This window comes from Melospiza georgiana, chromosome 3 (assembly GCF_028018845.1).
Source record: "Melospiza georgiana isolate bMelGeo1 chromosome 3, bMelGeo1.pri, whole genome shotgun sequence".
NCBI lineage: Eukaryota > Metazoa > Chordata > Aves > Passeriformes > Passerellidae > Melospiza > Melospiza georgiana.
In genome coordinates, this window is record NC_080432.1 from 101,415,584 (window position 1) to 101,438,877 (window position 23,294).

Genomic DNA, 23,294 nt, shown 5'->3' on the forward strand with positions numbered 1-23,294 from the left:
AAATCAACATTGGCAGAACAAGAGAACCTTTACAGAAACCAAAATATATGTATATATTTTAGTATATTTTATTCAACTGGTACAGCAAAGATAGCCAGTTTCCATGCAAAATTAACAAGGGCTTTAAAAAAATCCTTTAAGAGAGGCAAGTTACTGAAGAATAAGAATTTTGCATAGTTCACTTAAAAACATGTCCTTGCAGTACCAAGAGGAGCTACCAAGAGGATTTTTTAAAGAAAACATATGAAGCAAGAAGAGAAATTGTTCTGTAATATTCTGAGGCTATTTGGTTCAGACATTTCAGCAGGCAGACAAAACTAAGTTTGATAAATCCCATTAAACAGGCTATCCAACTTCAAATACCCAGAATATGATCTTGATTGGAACTGAGAGAAGTAATAATCCTATTTCCAAATGGGTCAAGCTTAAAACCTTGGCAAAAACATTTCCAGGGGAGATTTCCGCGCTGGTAAAAAGGCACTAATAGAACATTTTCAGTGCAAGGGAGGCAATGTGTTTGTCTGATTTCCTCTTTAAATCAGTCAGAGCTTCCTAGGAATAATAAACAGAGCTAAAATTATTTGCTGGGTTAGTTACAAGAGTCCTTGCTGTGCCCTCTTCCCAAAAGACATTTGAGCAGTTGCCCGATGAGCCAGCTGGTAATGTTTAATATAGAAGTAAACAGAATTCTAGGTCTCTGTCATACATGGATCCCTTATCAAGCATTTTACTTTTAGTGCTCAAGGCAGTTCCAGCAAAATCAGCTTTAACTGTAAATGGTATAGTATCCCCAGAGTGCTTACAGGCCTCCTGGGTAGCTGAAACAATTCACCAAATAAAAAAATGCCTCTAAAAGATTATATAATTTTTCTTCTCAAAAAAAAAATCGTTGTGACTTTCTGTAGGATATAACTCAATACAAATAAAACTCTATTTCACAATTTAGATCTCTGCAATGCAATTTCCCTTCTCCCTCTAACTGAGCAGGGGAAGTAGAAGAGGACAATTTCCTGGCTGAACTGAATTTCAAAATCACAAGATGAATGGAGGACAGCAGAAGAGTTTTCAGCTTACAAAACTGCATATTTAGCTCAGGGTTAAATACTGTAATGTGATTTCAATACAAATCAAACATATTGTCAATGTGCTCTTTTAATGGAAAGCTGGAAGAGACAAGATTCAAAAGGAAATTCACAGAAAGTCACAAAAGCTAGAATCACTATCTGGTGCGAATAGCATAGCAATTGTTTGGGCAAATTAAAAAACATCTTCTATAAAATAAAAAAACACAGATTTCATTAAAAAATGAGTATATATTTGTATCACCACTCCTTTTGCAGTATGGATCACCAATCTACATGCTAATGCCTACAAATTTTTTTGCACTAAAGTCAGCTCAAATCCTCTTTCCCTAATGACAAAGCCCTCAGTAGGAGGACCTGTGTGACACACATACATATCTGCAAGAATAGCAGTGCCACAGTTGCCATTTTATGTAAAATTGACAGAAGTGAAATTTCACTTTTCAATTGATCAGTTCAAGACTGGAGGTCCTATTTCAAACAGGGTGAACATACTATATTTGCCACCAAAACCAATAATTTTTATCTGAGTTTGGTCTTCTCTCATAAACTTTTCAAACAGCATGAGAAGTGTTATAGTTAACTCTGAATTTGATATTCAGTTTAGAATGCAGTAGCCTGAATATAGGCAGCTCCTGCCTTTTGAGACTCCTGAGACACCCAATGTTAGAAGACAGTGGCACAAAATATTTGGGAGGCAATAATTGCCTTGCAGTGTGGGCAAGAAAGAATACCTTACAGCACAAAAATCCCATACTTTTTATGGGTGGTATATTAGTTAAACAGTTGACGACTATGAGAATTTAGACACCCTGTGTCTCTGTACCCATTTAAATCCTAAATGTATGTGCCTTAAAATGAATGCCACTTATAATTTTTCATCAACGTTGTCAGTCAGCACCACTCCACAGCATTTTATATTCTCGTTTATTATTTTACATCAGTTATCTGAAATCAGGATTACACAAAATTTACCTCGCAGTTTACTGTTGTGAGAATGGTACTGATAATTTTCTAGTGCCTGAAGATCCTTAAAAGGAAAGTGATAAACAGCAGGACATTGAGATTAGTTTTGTTCCAGATTGCTGGGTATTTGAAAAAATCACAGATAAAATGAAACTTTGGAATTTAAAGAAAACGGCAATCATTTGCAAATAGTTCTAAGGAAAAAGACTGAGCACACTTCTTAGGTCAAAGAATGTATAATAGCCACAAAAAATTAGCAATCATCCTTACTGGAAAAAGAAACTTAGTTTGCTTATAAGGGAAAAAAATTGATCAAGAAGGACATATGATGAGAATTAAGTGCAAAGAACTCGTGCAACAGCGGGGAAACCTCAGTATATCTTCAATGCATTTGCACACCTAAAGGACAGAAGTTCAGACAGCATTCCTAGGCATATCTCTTCTGATTACAATAAAATAAAAATAAAAATAAAAAAGAAAAATAAAATAAAATAAAAATAAAGGGTGTATGGATAAGCCAATGAGAACTGCACTGCACACTCCCACAATGAAAAGCTTTTGGAGCCAATGGACAATATCAACAACAAAGGCATGAACACAAGATTGCTTGGGAAAGACAAAGGGAGAAGTAAGCAAGCTCAGTTTGGCTAAGAAGAAACAAGGCATCAACAGTAATGGTCTAAAGATATTCAAGGACTGTAAACACTAAGTAAAAAGAACTATTTAGGGTGATGTAACTAAGCATAATGGAATTCAACTGCAAAAGGAAAATTTAACTTGGCGTTAAGGAAACACTCTGAAAGTCTGCAGACCTCCTGTGGGAGTTTCTTGCAGAAAATCTTTAAAGCACAACTATCTAAAGCATTACAAGTCTTCAAACTCTTTTCAGAAAATACATTACATCTTAACAGAAATTGCTGTAACTATGCAGACATGTATCCATGTTTATTATTTCTGCATTTCATTACAATTTCCTCCATTAGCTACTCCATCATCTGCCAAGGCCTTCATAATTCAGAGCTCCTAGCAGAATATTTTACCTAAACACAATGTTCTCAAATAGCCCAGAGGAAAAAAGATCCAACAAGATCATTAAATAAAAGGCTGTAAATCCAGCTTTAAAAGTTCATGAGCTTCAGGCTATTGGGAGATAGGATGATATACCAAGGGAGTCTAACTTCCTGCTCACTGTTTAGATGTTCATCCTTATCATATCTCTGCCTTTGGCAGCTGCTGCAGGTAGTGATGTGGTCTTTTGTCTGAACTCTACAGCTGTCTCTGCAGCACAAGTCAGCATCAGGCACTGCTCTGATTCCAGACTTGCAGGTCTCAGGGAAGGCATTACATGACTGCATCAGAACAGAGCAGAAAGGTTTCCTCTAACAATAAAAAGGTGACAGTATAACTGAGTAATATGTATTTTCCTGGAATTGAGAACAGCATTTCACAGCTGAATTATCAACTCTGTCTATGGAAGTTTTCTGAGAAAAGTAGCTCCAGAGTTTAGAACTTAAATCCCAGGCAAGCCATCTGGGAACACACAGCAAATTCTACGTATATGTGAAACTATTACCCATTTTTATTCCAAAAGTATTGTTGAAATAGCTTATCATTGCTCTTATAGTAAGTAAGTACATCACAAAAGATTTGGCCTTCAGTTGGTCACCAAATATTAAGCTCTAGGTAATACAGCTGTAATAATGTTCTATAATCTTTTAAAACGCATATTAGAATGATCAGAACTTACTTATTATGTGAGGCTTTTGATACCTTATGAACTCCATATCTAGTTCTATCAATAAAGTCGGTCTCACAAGATTTTTTTTATAAACTGCTTCTTTTTTCTCATTTCTTAGTTTATTTTCTTGTACATACTGTAAAGGTAAGGCAAATTGTTCCAAACTTTCATGAGTGAAACTAGATGTAATACTCCAAAATTGTCCAGATTGACAGCTGCATGCTTCACAGTTCAAAATTGACAAATGGGTGGATTTTTAAAATTTCTACTGCAGACTGATAACCTACCTCTATTAACCACAAGTGATCACTGCATAGATTCTGATAATTTATTTTTCCCCTTAGATTGAGTTTTTCCACAGTACATACAAAGCATCCTTTGGAATAAAAAATGGCTTTGTAACCACACAGTTAGGCTGCTGAGTGCTTCCAGGGCCAGCAATCACTCCAAGTGCTTTTTTGTGATTAATAATGTTCATGAAAATGAATTCCATTTGAGATTCAAATATTGTTTTTATCTTTGCACTTATTTATCAGTGGTTTTTTCTTGACTAGACAGTTTAATAATTTCCGTTTCTAAATTACATTTTTTATTGAAAAAATGTATTTTCATTACTTATGCTTCTCACTTTCAGGCTTTTTTACAGTTTCTTTAATTGATCTTTTCTGTATGTATCAGAATATAAACAGAGGTCGCAATTAAAGGGGAAAAAACAAAGGTTGTCTGAATAAAACTAATAAAAATAACATTTAAGAAATGTCTGAAAAAAAGTAATGTCTATGTTCACTTCCCCAAATATTAGAGTAAACAATTTTACTGGCTAACACCGGGTAGACAACTGTGTTCTGGTAAGTTTTAAGACATTAGGAATTGTTTTTAATTTTTTTGGACTAAAACTAACATGAAGCATTACAACAATATAGCCAGTCCACAAACAACAAACTAAATTTTATTAGATGTTTTACTCTAAAATCAGTTTCATATAGTAATATAAATGCATGCCTAAAACCCTTCTCAGAGGAAGAAACATTTTGTTGACCAGTTATAGTGTTCCAAGAAAATTAATAACAGATAGACAAACTGGAAAGACTTTAGAGAAGAACATAAAAATGTGTTTGGGAACAGAAAAGATTGAATTTGCAGGAAAAGCTTTTCATGCAAAAGCCATTTGATTAAACAAAACTGACTACACAACTACCTGTAAGCCTATGGTGCTGTCTGAATTAAAAGCTTGTTTCTCAGAGTTCTCTGAGACACAGAACTAAAAAGATTCAGATGAGCAAAGTTTCCCCAGACAAGAAAAATCACTGACACCACAGAAAACGTGCTAGTCGTATTAGCAAATACAAAAGTAAAACAGAAAGAAAAAGACAGAGAGAGGAATCTGTTTTCCTGCACAGTGGATCTAAAGGGTCTCTGACCATTCACAGCTAAAAAGGTCGCCTGGAATGCACCCAAAAATCTACTGTAAGGAAACTAATGTACTGGCCAAAGGTGCAGATGATCTAATTGGTTTGCAATTATGTCCTTACAAAGAACAGGCACAAAAACTACAACTGATATTTCAGAAACATTCTTTAGTTAATAAAGTTACAGGATTTAGCTGCAAGCACTTAAAATAATATAAGTTCTTCAACAAAATGATGCAACTTCTCCTGGAGCTTTTTGATTCTCATTCTGAGATACTCTGGTAAATTCTTTATGTTCAGAGAATGCCCATCTATGCACATTATGACTTATTTGTAGGAAAAAATAAGCCATGACTGTCAGATTACAAAGTTACAGTAGGTCTACAATTTCAATATATTTCTCCTTCATTATTCATGCTGTTACAAATTCTAGTGCTTATGGGAGGATAAATAGCCTTGAAATGGAAATCTTATTAAAGTACAAAAGAGTCATAACAAATTGTTTCTAAAACAATACAGTTGTACCTGACTGGATGCTTCAGAAATGAAGTCTTAATCTATTTGTTAAAAAGAGGAGAGGAGAGGAGAGGAGAGGAGAGGAGAGGAGAGGAGAGGAGAGGAGAGGAGAGGAGAGGAGAGGAGAGGAGAGGAGAGGAGAGGAGAGGAGAGGAGAGGAGAGGAGAGGAGAGGAGAGGAGAGGAGAGGAGAGGAGAGGAGAGGAGAGGAGAGGAGAGGAGAGGAGAGGAGAGGAGAGGAGAGGAGAGGAGAGGAGAGGAGAGGAGAGGAGAGGAGAGGAGAGGAGAGGAGAGGAGAGGAGAGGAGAGGAGAGGAGAGGAGAGGAGAGGAGAGGAGAGGAGAGGAGAGGAGAGGAGAGGAGAGGAGAGGAGAGGAGAGGAGAGGAGAGGAGAGGAGAGGAGAGGAGAGGAGAGGAGAGGAGAGGAGAGGAGAGGAGAGGAGAGGAGAGGAGAGGAGAGGAGAGGAGAGGAGAGGAGAGGAGAGGAGAGGAGAGGAGAGGAGAGGAGAGGAGAGGAGAGGAGAGGAGAGGAGAGGAGAGGAGAGGAGAGGAGAGGAGAGGAGAGGGGAGAAGAGAAACTGACATTTCCCTACCATTATCCAGCCCATTCTGCCTTCATTAAAGGTTACATGATAACACTTTACTTTTCAAAATATCAGATTTAGCTGCATTAAAGGCAGCTCTGCTACACTTATCATATTACAAATCTATTTCCAGAAATCAGCATGATCAGATATGATGGACACCTTCTCCCATGCAACTCCATGTTCAGACAATCTGTATACTTGTCTTTTATAGGAGATCAGAACTGCTCTTCACAAGCTTAAGCACCACCAAATATCAATTGAAAAGTTGTTCTGATTAAATAGACTTCCCTATCTTAGAATACTTTAAAACCTGTATTTTCAGGATTGTCTAAAATCAAATGCAGTATTTTAAAGCACTGATAGTTCAATTCAGATTGTGTTCTCCAACTCTGGTTCAAAAAACTCCTGAATTTAATAGCTATCAAAAGCTGTTTAAGAGCAAAAGGATAAAAACATTTTATATCACAGGTAAAGTGAGTATATTTGCTCGTGGGACTGATGAAAAATTCATGTACACACTGCTCACCTGTACCACCAGGGTTAGCATGCTCAGGTTTCAATATAACAAGTCCCATATTTTAAAAGAGGGAAATTTCCCATTTTTAGCAACTATTACATTTTTGATTTTAGCACCTATTTTCTTCCTGTTAAACTAACTCTGCTAACAAATGGAATCACCACCAGTGATGATGGTGATTGAAATTAACCAGTTTGGAACTAAAAAAGATCTGTTTTGTTTTTTTTTTTTTTAATTTTACATGCATATCTACATATTTTGATGGATTACTTGAGGTAGCCTACAAAGAAATTCTATGAACCAAGGAGAAAGCCCTAAAAAAATTAGATAGGATTTCAGATGACCCAAAGTGCTTTCTAGTGAACAAATTCTTAAGGAGTAAAGACTGAGGTAGCAACATAACTGCTGCAAAGTAATGCAAACAATCAACAAAACCACTCATAGCCTGTTCTCTGCTTTACAACAGTACCCAACTCTAATATTTACAGTATTTTACCTTGAAACAGAAATAATATGATTGACATATTTATACAACAGTTGCATACAGTTAAATGACATTCACAGTTTCAGAGAATGGCAACAAAATGATCTAAATTTCAAAAATGTGGTATCAGGGTTCCATGTTTTTTCTCCTGTTAGTTTTACATTTACAATATATGACCAAGTTTTTAGTACTCACAGGCTTACCATCTGGACCAGGCAGACCAGGATAACCATGATTCCCAGGCTGCCCAGGGTCACCCTATGGAGAAGCAACGTGTGAACACACAAAATATATAAGCATTTTTAAATTGTAAGACTATTTTCAAATGAGCAGAGAGAAACCTTAGCCCTAACACATTCCACAAAACAGTCTCTACAAGTCTAGTGATCTACTATTGAGGAGCAATTCCTACAGTGAAAAATAACTGGTTTTGGAATGGGAGGGGAAATTCTCCCCAACTTCTCCTCAACTTCTTCTGCAGTACTTGGACAAGTGAATCCACATTTGGTTACAGCACAGAAGCACTTTTTATAAAATAGATTAAACAATCTTTAATAAAACTTCATTAATTAAGTAGTTCTTATCTGAAGAAATCTCTCACTTGCTTTAGCTGAGCCTAATTCTTAAGACAGAAGCACTAAAGAGCCAGGGCCAGGGTTAAAAACTGCAAAATAAACTCCTCTCCACACAACAACTGCTGTCAAAAAGGTACTTTTTAGATTTCCTCTTAAAAGTCCTTTGAAATTATTTTGATAATTACTGTTAAAATGAGATTAAAGTTTAAAAAAACTTGCTTGCCAAGGCTTCATGTTTAGGGCAAGAAAGCAGGAACTTAACATGCTACTCAATAAATCCTCCTAGAGTATTGACTTTCTCTTTACCAACAGCTTTGATTTGAACTCAGCAAAATCCAACAAGATTCGGGATTTGAGAAAAACTAAATTTGTTTTCAAATATACCATTTATTGAAATATAACCATTTAACATACCATTTGCCATTAAATTTTGTGCTTTTAACTTGAAAAGTTTAAAACATCAGTTACTTGTATTTTGAAATTGTTTTGATTTAATTCAATTTATTGCACTCCATTAATATCACAAACACAAAAATTAAGTTTAAATTCATACTGTTCTAGAGTCCAGTATTCAAAGATTAATAAATATTATAATTGCAATAACCTATTCAACCATAAATTGGCTTTTCACTTTCTGCAGCCTTTTGTGTTAGGCACCATCTTGTCACCTGCACTATTCAATTATCCCAAAAAAATATTACAGTGCGTTGTAGATGAAAAATTGCACATAAGGCAATAGATATAGATCATCTGAGTTCTGAAATTTCATATTCCTTCATACTTTACAGGAAGTGGTTTTCAATTCTTTTAAAATTATAAATACTTCATTCTCTTTTTTCTCTAAAGAAAATAAAAAAGGTAAGAGACCACAGATATTCTATTACATGAAACAATAATAATGATCTCTGTGTTGCAGATTTCAATGCCCTGACCAGAAATCTTTTCCACTGTATCAAGAAGCCCTTAGATTTGAGGTAGCTACAGCATCCTGTAACCTCTTTTATGATGGCAGCAGAGAAGGTTTTTATTCATTTGCTTAATAAAGACAAGTTATTTGGGATTTTCTTGTCTGCACTTAAAAATAATTCTGTAAACACTGCTTAGTACAGTTATTGAGAGAAACAATAAAGAAAATACTGGGGACTTGAGTTTGCCATGTAAGACTTCTGCAGCTCAAGGCTAGTTCTCACTTTAGTTCTTCATCAACACAAAAAGGTCATCAGCACAGCTAATGTGAAACTCTCCCAATAAGCATCCAGTTCATTCTTTTACAAAGAAGGAAGAAACCCCTCTCCCTGTTAAAAGATTTTGTTAGAAAACCGTTTCATCCTCCAACAATTAACAGTGCAACATCATTTGCTGAAGGGTAGCAGGGAAAGACAGGTCATAGACACTCAACAAGACAGAACAGAACTTACTTTGGGGCCTGGAGGTCCTTGCTTTCCTGGTGGGCATATGCAGGGGGCAGGTGTTGAGCCTACATCACTGGGACCATTCATGCACTACCAAGAGTGAAAACAGCCATCAGCACATGCCAAAGGCAGCCAACAAACCTACTGGAACACCAGGTGAAGCTGACCTTCCTTAGGCTGCCTTTCACTTAGGTCTTGGCATTCACTCCCTTGTTCAGCTGGAACTTCTGCTTATCTGAATGTTGCCCTCCAAGTAGTTTTCATACACATAATAATTTTCTCCAGAATAAAAATTTAAAAAGTAAGTACTGGATTGGGTTGACACCTGTAGCTGTTTATTTCACAAATATTCTGTCATATAGTTTGAAAATTTTAAATTTTGCAACCTGAAAGCCGCTTCCTCTAGCTAATCTATATTCATAATTTGAAGTGAGACCAATTCTCAAATACAACGATTTATTTTAAAAATGTGTAAAATGATGCATATAGCATAATGATCCCAACCATTGGCATGCTATGCTGTGCAGTGAGCCTGAAAAGAAGATAAACCCCAAGTCTCCTACATCCTAGGTATGTGTTCCTACTGTGAAGCTGCTTGAGGGGACACAGGACACAGCTGCTACCACTGACTCCTAGAGGTCACTAATCCTGGTCCCAAGAGTGCCCCTCCTGCAAAAACCATCAGGTCTCCTCCAAACCATGCTCCTGCAGCACTAAACACTAAACCTTGGCAGATCACATTTCTTTTTTTTGTGATATTTACTTCTCAACATTAAGCCCCACATGAAACGTCAGTGCTTTACTCAGGTAGGCAAGGGGAGAACTACTAAATAAAATCTATTATAGGTATATCTCTACTAAATCTGTATGTTGAAGTTAGATTCAATAAATTATTTTTCACCCATCAACCCTAACCCAGCAAGTTCTCAGACCTATGGAAAGGCAAAAATTTAAGAATCTAAGCTAAAAAGACAATATTTTTTTTATTATTATCTAAAACTTTCCATAGCATTTTACTCATATTTTCTAGAATAATGACACCTTTTAAGATATTTCTTGACTGGAATTCTTTCTTGGGGTCAAATGATTGACCAAAACACAAACCCATGTTTCCTTTGCAGTGGTACAAGTTGGGAGTTACAGGGAAGTTGTCATATTAGGTCTTCAGATAAGCTCCTGTTCAGGGAGTTCCCATAAGCACAATGCAGGAAACAGCTGCATTATCCCTGTGCATATCCCCCACCCCCCTGCTAATAGCAGCAATTGAATTGAACTGGGGGAAAACATCAGGCCAGTTATTCTAATAAACATGTGTTTTTTCAGAAAAATTATTTTTAATTTGGCTACTGACTAGAATTCAAGCAAGGGAAGTCAAGCACTCTCAAGCTTAGCATATCTCTATCCACTTTTGAAAACAAAGTGTATATTACCTAGAATATTAAGAAGCTTATAAAAACTCAAATACTACCTTAAAATGAGTTTGAGTAGTTTAGGATCGAGCCTACCTCTCCATTCTGAAACAAGAAGAAACACAGTTTAAGAGTACAGCAATATTTCTAAAAAGAAAATCCATTCAGTTGGAAACACTATCAAAACCAACCATAAATCCTGAGCTGTAACTGTCAAGAAATTATAATTCAAATTTTTAGACTTTCTGAGACTTATGTACAGCTGCTATCAATGCATATAAAATTAATTTAGTTAACTGCTTTTAAGGGTGTGTCAATAGGAGTTATCACTAGCAATTTTTAAAAGATAATGACAGAATTAATACTAAACTATGCCAGTATTTACACACTAAATGTTTAGATTTGGTTCAAACCTTTTACCAGAAGTAACTTCTCATCAAAAATATGCTCTGCTTGTTCATTCATGTCAGAGACTGTACCAAAATATTTCTGAAATCTCTGCTCTCTGCCTGAATCCACCATCTGGGAAAACAGAGCAGCACAGAGGCAAGGCTGGCTTTTCCTTGCTTTCCTGTGACTGCGTTAGACTCTGCTATCAATTGATTTTTGGTCCAGTAACTGCAACATCACAGAACAATCCAACCCAAAACACTTCAGCAGAGCAACCATGAAATTTTCTGTCTTAACAGTTTAGCAGCCTCCATTGGCCACACTGTCCACAGGAGTATTCTAATGCACACAGTCACTGCAGATTTCATACACACTCCGTGGACACAGAAAGCTTCCTCTCTATTCAATTTTCAGCTTGAGCAAACACTAGAGAAAGTTTTCATTTTCCACAGATCATAGAAGGAGCTTAAAATTACTATGCAGCAAGGTATCTCTGGGAAAGGGAATTAATTTGATCTGTAATTAATACATAAAGCCTCTGCTTATTTCAGGAACTCTAACACAACCACACTCCGACAGAATACAACCACAAACCACATATTCCTCCTTGAAGATCATCCAACATTTTTATTTTCTGAAGGAGTCCAGAATTTTATGGGCAAAGTCCAAATTTAATTTACAAAAACAGACAGTGAAACTAAAATGGCAAAAAAACATCGGTTGGCTTCAACTCCTTGATAAATAGCAGAGAAAATAAGCTATGAAATACTTTTTAGTGTTTGCTTTCTTTATGCAAAATACTTTTCATTTGATTACTTTTCATACCTTACTTTTAGTCTTTAAAGAGCAAAAAGATATGTGGTGCAGTTAAATAAATACTGTACTTTCCTCAAGATTCAAAGTTAATTTTACAAAAGTATTCCTGCACCTGTTAGTTCTTGACACACACAGTTAGAGTTCAGAACAGCTAATAATCCATTCACCTACTTTCTGCTTGATTGAAAGTTGAAAAAGCCCTGATAAGGATGCAGTAGACCCACTGGTCCCAAAGAAAAAGAAGAAAAACAGACTAGCTGGCAATACATGCCAGACTGACAAAAAAAATCTGGATGCTGGATATTCAATGGTTCTATTGTCAAACCAGCCAAATGATACAAAATGTAATCACAACATGATAAATGTGGGTCTACACTGGCTGATAATATTTGGTTCAGTTTGTTTCATCCACCCAGCAAAGGAGATTAGTTTGAATTTGTATGCTTAAATCAATCTCTTGCTTATGCTTTGAGATGGGAGCTGAATGCTTTAAATTTGGCTCTGTCAGTCATGACTGGTTTCCAAATCTGTTTGTATGTCTTACATTGCAGTGCATAATTAACTGCAAGAGGAGCAAGAGAGGGCCAAAGGGTCCCCATAAACTTGCTAATTGTGTACATGAATCATAAACTCTTGATTTTATTTCTGTCCTGTACTTAATGTACTTCTTGAAATCACGGCAACAATTCAGATAATGGGGTGTTAATTACAGACCTCAGCATAGATATTTCTAATGGGAGAAGGTGATTTAGAAATACAGGTTTGCTGATTATGTACCAAAATTTCACAGATTAAATGACCTGACAAGTAGCAAGGAGTATTTCAGAAAAGTTTAAAAATCATACTTAAAAATTTTACACTGAAAATACCTAGAAGTTTCGTTATTCTGTAATGCTTAAAATCTGGAATTTTAAGAAAGGATCCTGAGATTCTTCTATACTCATATATATAAAAAATGGACCATTAAATACCTAAATTAAAACACCTTTTAAAAACTGCGAGAAAATAAGGCTGAAACAAAGAACATCTGTAACAAGCATGTGTTTGCACCAGCTGAATCAATGTAGATTAATCTATTTTAAAAATTCATTAAGTCAGCTTCAAACAGTGATTTGTAAAAAAATGCCAAGTAGTCCTCAAAAGTTCATCTATCATACTCACAAATCCTGGGATCTCACAGACTGTTTCTCGATTATTTTGCTCTGGGTCACAGTAGATTCGCAGTTTTTGTAAATCAAACTGTAATTCAAAATGTAAAAGACTCTTTAGAGGTCTGTACATTCACTGCAGTTAAAAATCAATTAAATATACAGAAATATTTTTAGGCTGCTCACAATGATTAATATGCACAACCAATTAAACATACTGTAAAAGAATTATTTAAATAGAAATAATCAACCCAAGAATTTTTTTAAAATAACAGAAATCACCATCCATATTCCCTGGGAATTAATCCAAACACATGCAGCACAAACTACACTGGCTGCCAATATCACTGAGGAAACAAGTTAATAACACAGACAAGCCCAACCTCTTTCCTTTTACCTTAACAGACCTGGGAAGATGCTTCTGTGCAGACCTGCTCATATGAGATATAAGATTAACTCATATGAGATATAAGATTAATAAATTCTGGTGAAGCATCTGAAGGCATCCCTAATGCTTAGTGTTTAGTATACAGTACAAGTGTTTTTTTACAGTACTTTTACAAGTGTTGAATAAAAACACTGGCATCAGGTAAACAAAAGTTTTTGCCATTCTGCTTTGTTGCTACATTCCAAAGCAAAATGAAACCACTGTCAGTTTTTCAAGCATAAACTATTGAGATTGCAAAGCAAGGAGAAAGAAACTTGACCAAAATTTTCCTCTTTTACCAGCATCACCCATACATATACTGATGGAAGGACATCATGTGGAAATGTCAAAGAGAGGAAATTCCTTAATTTGAGATGAAGTTTCCCAACTACAGGCAACCATGTTGCATCAATTTTGTCCTTGGCATCAGTGAGACCAGTTAAGTATCCATGTCACGGGATAGATCACTTATGTTAAGTCCTCCCGAACAGTTTTACTCTCTCTTACGTATTAAATTTTGTGTGCTAAATTTCAGTCTACTAAGTTAGAAAAGTAAGCTCAAGAAAACAGAAGCCACCAATGCAAGGTTAACCTACAAAAGAATTACTGAATCATTGCAGTTTTAGCATATGCCTACCTGTACCGTTTCCTCCTTTCCAGAATACTTTCCTATTTGGGTTAGGCCACTGATGTAAATACCTAAAACTGGATGCAATGGCTTTGTTTCAATTTCTTGGCCATCTATATACAAAGTTACAGAGTCTTCTGTTACTAAGAGACGAATTTGATGCCAGCCTTCATCAAACAATGTCTACGAAAAACAAAGAAAACAGCATTGTATAAAACAAAATGTCTTCATTTTAAATAATGATAAAACTGCACTTCAACAGTCAAACTGCTGTTAATGGTTGAGATGATGAAGGCTGCAGGTTTTACATACAAATAACTCTAAACTATATAGGCAAATAAGGTATTGCCAAATAATATCGTAATTGAAAATATGACAATTGGTAATAATTAATCCCTATTTCAGAATTACTTTATAACACACACAAATTTTATCTTTTTAGTATATGACCATGAAGAAGCTCAAACCTGTATTTCTTAAAATATGCAGCCAGAAGCCTATTTATAAGCAGTGGTATAATGTCTCAAACACTTTAGATTATCAATTATGGTGAAAAAAAATTGGCACTTGTGATAAATTGACAGGTGATAAATTATCTTAAAGGTTTATTAAAGAAAAATGTTCATCAGGAGTGTATTGGCATTTATACTGTGTTTAGAGAGTCTAAAAAGCCATGAAATTGTTGTTCTCCATAATAGCAAGGCAGGCATGGAGAAACAAAAGCAAACAAACAAACAAAACACTGCAGTTGTGTGTTATCATGTTAAGTTCATTGATACCTGGGACTGCATGAATCAGATTGATTTGTCTGTGCAGCTCCAAGAAATAGATAAATATAAATAGAGTATTGACTTGAAACTGAATTTTTTAATTCAGTTCCAAGTTTCCAGTAAATCAAGTTTAACACAGCTTCTTAAAATAACAAAAAATTATTTCACCTACCAATAATTATCAAAAGGTAGAGGAAATTTGGAAAGAAAAAGCAAAAATTCTCCATCTAAGAACAGAAGAATAAAATGCCTCTACCTAGAAAAAGCTTAGTAGTTAAGACCTATTCCTTGGATAGGAGTCCTTCCTTCACTGAGGATTTATACTTAAAATTCCTTCAGCCTGATTTGGAGTAGGGATTTGAATGCAGGCCTCCACTTCCCAGAAAAGTTGAACCCACTTGGCCATGAAGTGCTCCAGCAGCAAATCTTTCCCAGTCTTTGCTGAAATAGCCCTCTCTGTTCACTTAAATAATCCTCCCTGTGGCAGGAAGGGCAGTCTCTGGGCTGCACATATTCCTGCTACAAATGCAAGAATATGGTCATTCAATCTCCAATCCTCTGTCTCATCTGCAGCTAAGACAATTTTTCTTACAAGAGTGGAATACTCCACTGAATTACTGAAGAAAGACTGAAAGGCAACCTTCAGATTGTACTAGAAAACAATAAAACTGGTTTGCTCAAAGAGGAGAATAGTGGAATAATGTGAACTTACAGAAGCATTCCAGCATGATAGTGACATACTCCTTACCTTTACATGAGGTGCAGCAAATGTAATAACTTGTGTGCCATTTATTAAACTTGTTGTAGTGAATGATAATGTTTTCTCTTCTCCATTAACAGTGACTGCTATCTGTGGTCTCTTATCTAGACTCAGGATTCTCCACAAATCCCATGTCTTCTTTACTTTAAATCTTTGAGTGGAAACAAACACATAGGATGGAGGGAGACCTTCTGGAAACACATTCCTAAATAAGGGGAAAGGGTGGAAAAAACAAGACATTACTTGAATATTCATATAAATCTTAAAGTAAGTCCTTCCTACTTAAAGAAACAAAAAAAATCTTACTGAATATAGAAGCATATTTATAAAATTCAATACCTTGTTAATTCTGAGAGGTCAACACGTGAGGTTACTTCATAAGCTTTTGCATTAGTGGTTGATATTTGAATTCTCTTTTTAACTTTTTTCTTCACACCTAATCCTACAAGAATGTCAAATCCTTTTTCATCTCGAGCTGCCACTGGAATTCTTGTTGGACAAACAGATTCTGAAAAGTAATAAATGCAAGGACAGTGTAAAATATGACTTAAGACTTCCAAGAAAAGTAGCCTCCCACCCAACTAATTTTTTATCTGCCTTTCAAGAAATAAAAAGAGAACTGAGAACTGTCAGTTAAGTACAACATGAGAGAAGTGGTTTGCAGGATCCTCAGGAACTTAAAACAAGAATATTAAGATGGCATATTTTACTGCAATTACATTCACATACTATTTTGAATTGTCACTAATTGTTAAAGAATAAAGTTAAAGAATATTACATTATCTGGCTAATAAATATATTGAATTTCATTTCTAAAATTGCATGGTTCCAAAATTATATTAAATTATTTATATTAATTTCCAAAATGCACTAACAATTTGAATTCAGCTTCCTTCCCAACTACAAAATGAGTTTGAAAATAGAAAAAGTTAAAATTATCTCTTTTATTTTTATTCTATTTAACTCAAAATGGACTGAGATGTTTTGTCTGTTACACTGAAATCTGCTTGAAGTTATTCTTAATGAAAAAGTTGTGTGTGTGATATATTTTCTGTGACAACCTAAGTTTTCTCAAACAAAAAAGAAAAGAAAAGAAAAAGAGGACAGTGAAACTTAATACTAAAACAAACATTAGGGTAACAAATCAATAAAAACCAAAGTTTTTTGTTTTATTAAAATTATGCTGAACGGCTTACAATAAATATCATTATTCATTTCCTACTGTTTCTCCAGAAAAGCAGCAGTTCATAGGCAGGGAAGAGGTTGGGAATACATTCCAATGAAAGGGTGGAGAGTTCTCCTATCTCCATCTGGACCAGCCATGAAGAACTCCTGTCTCTGTGCCAGGGAATTATCAGCTCAAGGTCTAGACTGGTTTCTTTTCACAGTATGAGCAACACTGCATGACTTCCCTTTCTAACCAACCCCGGGGCAGTCAGAAGCTCCCCCGTTCTGGTGGAGGAGGCAGGTTATATATGCTCCAAGAAAATTCTGCTAATTTTCTGCACAACCTGTCTGTCATGGGGAAGGACAATCATGGGGATTGTCACAGGTACTTGGGGCAGCAGCAAGAAGCCACATAAACTCCCCTTAGTTTTCTTTTCCTCTCTACTTCCAAATTAAAAATAAAATTATTTGTCTACGCTACAAGAAAGAATTGCACGAACTCCGCACACATTTTGGAAATTAAAATGTCTGCCTCCTGAATATTAAAAAAAAAAAAAAAAAAGAAATGCAAAGTCCAACCAAACATTCCCTCTCATTCTTCCCAAAACACAGATTTAACTCAACATACTTTTGCTATTAAGTAAGAGTAATAGTGGTTTTTTCCGGTTTCTTCAATTGTGCATTGTTATCATGGAACTATTTTCTAAACTCATTTATAGCAAAGCTGGATAACAGTCACATCACAATTAACAGAGATTACAGATAATCACATACACGTACACTGACAAGTATAGGGTCTTCTATCAGTTAGAATATTAAAAAATTGGTGTAAAATCAAAAACTAAAGGCAGAAATAGGAATACTTTATATAAGAGGGCCATTATTATGGATCTGGGCCAAAATAACTGTCCCAAACCAATACCAACCAAACTAATTAAGCATTATTACATTAGGAAACTATTCTTTCGTTCCAATGGCACATTGGAGAATTACATGACAAATTCCCAGTCAGGTAGCTCTTTTCTGGGTCTTCTGGACAATCTTGGGGTAGGACTATTTTGATAACTAATTGAGCCATTATACAGCATGCAGAAGTCAGTGGCAAAATTAAGAGCTGTCTTCCACTGGAAATGGAGTTGTATTTCCAATCCATAGCACCAGTCACTTCAACTATCCAGCCTTTGCTGAAATCTTGTTGCCTTTTAATGTTTTTACATAGTTTTCTGATGCTTATTTTCATTCCTAAAAGGTGAAATAACTTTACGATGTTAAATCCCAGTGACTGGGATAAAGTAACTTTTCTCTGCATCCTCCAGACCAACTTTTAAAGTCTGCACTGGGTTTTCTTCCTAAATGGATTCCTGAGATGCAAGTTTTTTGGTTTTTTTTTTTGCTATAGCATATTGATAGCACAGGAACATTTGACTTTCAGAATAAATAATAATTATCAAATATTCCTTAAATATTTCATTCAATTCTGGCAGACAGGTTCATGAAGTCTTCAGTCCTCTGATGTACTTTAACACAAACACTAGAGTCCCCAAAAGGCACATTACACACTACCTGCATGCCTGTTCCTAAAAGCAATACTTTCTCCAAGAACCACCAAACCTCAGTCTTCATTGTCCACAAAGGAAATACTGTCCCTGTGGCCTTTTTGTTTACATTTTTACTTGAGAATGGATTTTAAAACTCCATAGAGCAACAGCTAGCATATTTTTAGACATTTACACAAAGACTATGAAGACAGAGTTGCAAAATTTTTAGGCAGTTTCATGTAGTTGATCACAGCCAAATTGCTGCTCGGCCCTCATGGAACTTCCTCTCCCTCAGTCAAAGTCAATCTTAACAACACGATAATCAGTAAACAAATAAATCAATCAATAAATAAAATATTGCACAACTCAGCTATTAAAATTCCAGTTTATCAGTCTTGGAGTTCACCGGGTAAAGACATTGTGGTTGGAAATGAAGCTGCCAAGGGGCTTTGATTGCTCTGCAAGAGAAGAATCTAAATGCTATAACAAGGGAAATGCACAATGTAAGGGAGACAAAGCAAAGGGTCACTTCAAGTGAAAGAGTAAGTACATTTGTATAAATAGTCAATATTCACAGATTACTGCTGTAAATCATGTCAAATACCACAGATGAATTTTAAAGGACACTAGTTAACTTGTTGCTGAAAATCCATCTTGATGAAATATAACGGCACTTCTTCTAAAACTTTAGTCAAAGAAAATATTGTGTTTGTTTAGTGTTCATTTAGTGTTTATTTGGGGGAATTTCTCCCTTTATGAAGTTCTATTAAAGAATTTAGCTCCACTTAGCTGATTTAATTTTTGGACTGACAACCTTACTACATCAGCCACAAGGAATTACTATGATGTTCATTTAATGTAGCAAGAAATAAACACTAATATCCTCAACAAAAGCATTACCATATTTTTTCAATGAAGTTGATACTCAAAGTGAGAGCAAACAAAATCTATTTTTCACTCTTAAAAAGTACAGAAATATGGTAAAACTGAAATATGTCTTGCATCAATTCTTGATAATAAAACATGTACAAAATACCACTGACATACTAGAATCTGAGTGATTCACTTTAGGAGCAATTTGCTATCTTTTTTATACATAAAAGAAAGCCATTGTTTTACAAAATTTCAGAAAACTCAATGCAGTAATGCTGTTAAAAAAGTCACTTTACAATGTTGGTCTTGGCTAACTCTTCTGTAAAATTCTTCTAAGAAACATCATTACTGCTTGCTACAACTCCAGACATCTACTCCACTCCCATGAGCCCCCACCTAAAGTGCAGTGTCCAGCTCTGGAGCCACAGCATAAGAAGGACGTGGACCTGCTGGAGCAAGTCCAGAGGAAGCCACAAAGTTAATGAGAAGGCTGGAGCCTCTCTCCTGTGGAAAAAAGCTGAGAAAGTTGGGGTTGTTCAGCCAGAAGAGAAGGGGACACCTTAGGGCAGCATTCCAGTACCCAGAGGAGCCTTACAAGACACCTGGAGAGGAACTTTTCACAAGGGTGTGTAGTGATAGCACAAGAGGGAACGGCTTTAAACTGAAGGAGGGTAGGTTTGGATTAGATGTTAGGAAGAAATTCTTTACAGTCAGGGTGTTAATGCATTGGAACAGAGAAGATATGGATGCCTCATCCCTGGAAGTGTTCAAGGCCAGGTTGGATGGGGCTCAAAGCAACCTGATCTACTGAAAGGTGTCCCTGCCCATGGCAGGGGCGTTGGAACCAGGTGATCTTTAAGGTCCCCTACAATCCAAACCACTCCATGATTCTATGATTTTTGCCAGGAGTCTTTCTTCTGGGTTTTTCAATGCATACTAGAAGTATGTATTCAGAAGAACTCTTGTTTTAATGCCAAGCTGTCCTCTCTCGTCCCTAGAAGAAAAGCTGGATTTTGTGTATCAGTTGCAACTAGGAAATCAGTAAAGTAAACTCTATATTCTTGCACTATAAGAACTGCTGAAATATTTCAGTGTTTTTAAACTTTATCAATGAAAAAAAATTTGGGCTTAGGGTAAAAGGATACATATTGAAATTGAACACGTACTGTGTTAAACCACCATATCTTTCCCAAATATACCCCTTTGCTTGACAGAGAAAATAACATTTTGGGAGGAATTTCCAAAAAAAGAAAAAAGATCATAGTAAAGACTATCAGATCCCTTAGGTTACATTAATAATGCATTCTGCTTGTGAAATTAAAAAATATATGTACAGAACTACATTTTGCACACCTAAAATATTTTATACTCACCTTCACAGAGTTTCTGTTTTATAACTTCTTTAATTCTTGATATTGCAATATAGTCTTCAACATAAAATACATAAGTTGATGAAGGTTTATTTGCAATAGCTTTAAGTTCATCCTCCTCAATTTCTGAGCCAACACCAATTGCAAACAAAGTGATCTTATTTTTCCTTGCTTCTGCTGCTACATCTTTGACTTCATCTTGGGACTTTCCATCAGTGAGAACCACTGCTATTTTTGTTAAAAATCGTGAAGATTTTGCAAAAAGATGGTCAAAGGCAAACTGAATAGCTCTTCCTGTTCTTGTATTTCCTCCCAGATAGTGTATGGACTCCATTTCCCTGATGAGGTTCTCAGTGGATTCATGAGTTCCGAGGGGAATTTCAAGTACGGGGTAATCACTGTACTGGACAACTCCAACTTGAATAAACTTTGGCCCTATGTCAAAATTTCTTGTAATATTGACAAGCCAACTTTTGATTATTTCAAAGTTTTCTGGGCCAACACTGTATGAGCCATCCAAGATAAAAACTAAATCTGCCGGAGCAGTTCGGCAACCTAAAACAAAATCAAATAAATATTTTAATGAACACTTTCCCTTTCTTCTGCCACAGTAAATGTTTTTCTTATCAATTAATGTTTATATTAGGATCTATACTGACATAGGCATTCCAGCTGAAAAAAAAAAAACAGCAGAGTTCATCAGGGCAAACTTGTGTAAGATTGTGTAAGCGACAGAGATCCAGTTTGGTACCTGGAAGCCACACCATTTTCTGGTTTTTACATTAGCTCCAGAAACAACTATGAAAAAATCTGGAATTCACTTCCTTAGCTGGCAATTGCATTCTATTCAATAAACAGAGATGAATACATATTGGATCTTTTCATATATCATCTGCAGAGATAATAAACATAAAAACTCCTTTTTGTTAGCAAACCAACCACACTGCAGAAGAAGGCGATAGACTGAATACTCCAGAATCCTTTTACAAATACCTTTTAATTGACTTTGGAAATTCCTACATGGCATTTACAGAACTAGTATTATAAAATCCTGAGGCTCAATTGAATGTTGCTGGTAGCATATTCTGATTTTTACAGAAGAAAAGTATTCAGCGAATGAGCTCAACCTCCAGAATACAGAATCACATAAGCATTTACTAACTACCTGTAACTGCATGATGACTTAGGCATGGATTCAGCTCTCCTAGCTGTAGTCATGAATTTAGTTTTTACACTAAGTTGCCAGCTACAGGCCATGGACAGACACAAGCATTTTCATAGCAAAGTCCTTCCATGCTACATGCCCATTCTCAGATGGAGGGTGTAACTTTCTAAAGGAGGGAATCATCCTCCATTGACTGTGAAAGAGGTTTTGATAACTGACACATGAGGTGCCAAGGACATGGCCAAAAGCAGGAGGGCTTATTTTGATCTCATGGCATATGAGGCTTACTGTCCTTTTGTTTTCTGAAAGTCTGCACCAAGTCTGCAGGGAGGAGAGCTTGGCCTTGCCATGAAATCTGCCTATGGACACTTCTGATCAAGACAAGATTTCACCTTCCTTGAAAGCAAGTGACCACAACCTGCTGGAGAAATGCTAACTGGAGTTAGCTTCCTCTCACAGAACCTTTATTCCTCCTTATTTAGTTTCTCACATAACAGTAAGCTATTCAGAACTTTCATTCTGAAGCAATGAAAATACAAATACTCAAGACTCGATTTTAAATCAAGACTGGAGCTTTACAATTCCAACTACCACCTTGGGCATTTCTAAGACACAAGACATTCCCCTCCTAATGAAAAAATAATATATTTAAGCTATTTTTATTTTATTTTTATATTATTGGATTTTCACCAGGTAAACTATATTGGAATAAAATCACCATCAACAGAAGGGTACATGTGAACACCAAAATGGATATTAAAAATTTGAGGCATGCTTTGAAGTTGCACTTATCTGAAATGCAAAAATTAAGACCTACTTGCTCTTGTTTCGCCATCTTCAGCTGAGATAGAATCATGAAGCAGCAGAACTAACAGCATCTGAAAAAATGTTACAATCTGTGCCATGTGTATTTTATTCTTTTATTCTCAAGGTCTTGATACAAAACTAGATGGGGGAAAATGAAAAGAAAATACAGTGTTATTGTATTACCAAAAAAAAAAAATCAAGCTTCTGCAGTTTAAAAACTGTGTCTGAGGAACATCTCTGAATCAAATCTGTAAGACCAGATGTGGCCACTCTTCAGTGAACCATTGACTCAAAAGTGTCAATCATGTAAGCCCAAAACTGACATTCTAAACTCAGCAACACTCACCAGCCTTTTTGCAGAAGCTCAGTTTTCACCAGGATGCATTTATACACTTCTCCTGCTAGGTACACTCACAAGCAGGTTACACTCTTAGTCATGCTTGTCCAAACACTATCCCGCTATCCCACGCTGTAGCCATTATCAAAAGACATTACCAAAAGATCCAAAACATGGCAAGTGTTTATGTATTACTGGTGGGGAGGTGCTACTTTGGTCTCAGCCCCACACCTGGCTGCTTCAGGGAGTTTGGGACAGTTCCCACTCCTCCACCCCAGGACTGAGACTGACACCAGCAGTCAGGGTCTCAGCAAGCCCCAGCCCTTTCCCAGCAAACCCAAGCCCCGCAGACAATGTATTGCAACATCCAAGATTACATATATCTTCAACTTTTAATTTTTTTTC

General features: G+C 36.0%; 1 protein-coding gene across 2 annotated transcripts in view; it reads right to left on the reverse strand.

The window, feature by feature from the left end:
- Positions 1-22,650, reverse strand: part of COL21A1 (collagen type XXI alpha 1 chain) — a 66,181-nt gene extending 43,531 nt beyond the window's left edge. Inside the window, exons 1-9 of one of the 2 annotated variants that reach the window (XM_058020835.1) lie at positions 22,563-22,650; positions 20,584-21,135; positions 15,972-16,140; positions 15,621-15,837; positions 14,112-14,285; positions 13,061-13,138; positions 10,790-10,798; positions 9,291-9,374; positions 7,493-7,555 (exon numbers count right to left, since the gene is read on the reverse strand). In XM_058020835.1, the coding sequence (XP_057876818.1) occupies positions 7,493-7,555; positions 9,291-9,374; positions 10,790-10,798; positions 13,061-13,138; positions 14,112-14,285; positions 15,621-15,837; positions 15,972-16,140; positions 20,584-21,135; positions 22,563-22,650 (1,434 nt within the window). The remainder of the gene's footprint in view (positions 1-7,492; positions 7,556-9,290; positions 9,375-10,789; positions 10,799-13,060; positions 13,139-14,111; positions 14,286-15,620; positions 15,838-15,971; positions 16,141-20,583; positions 21,136-22,562) is intronic. The other variant, XM_058020834.1, reaches the window with a different exon arrangement.
- Positions 22,651-23,294: the final 644 nt, after the last annotated feature.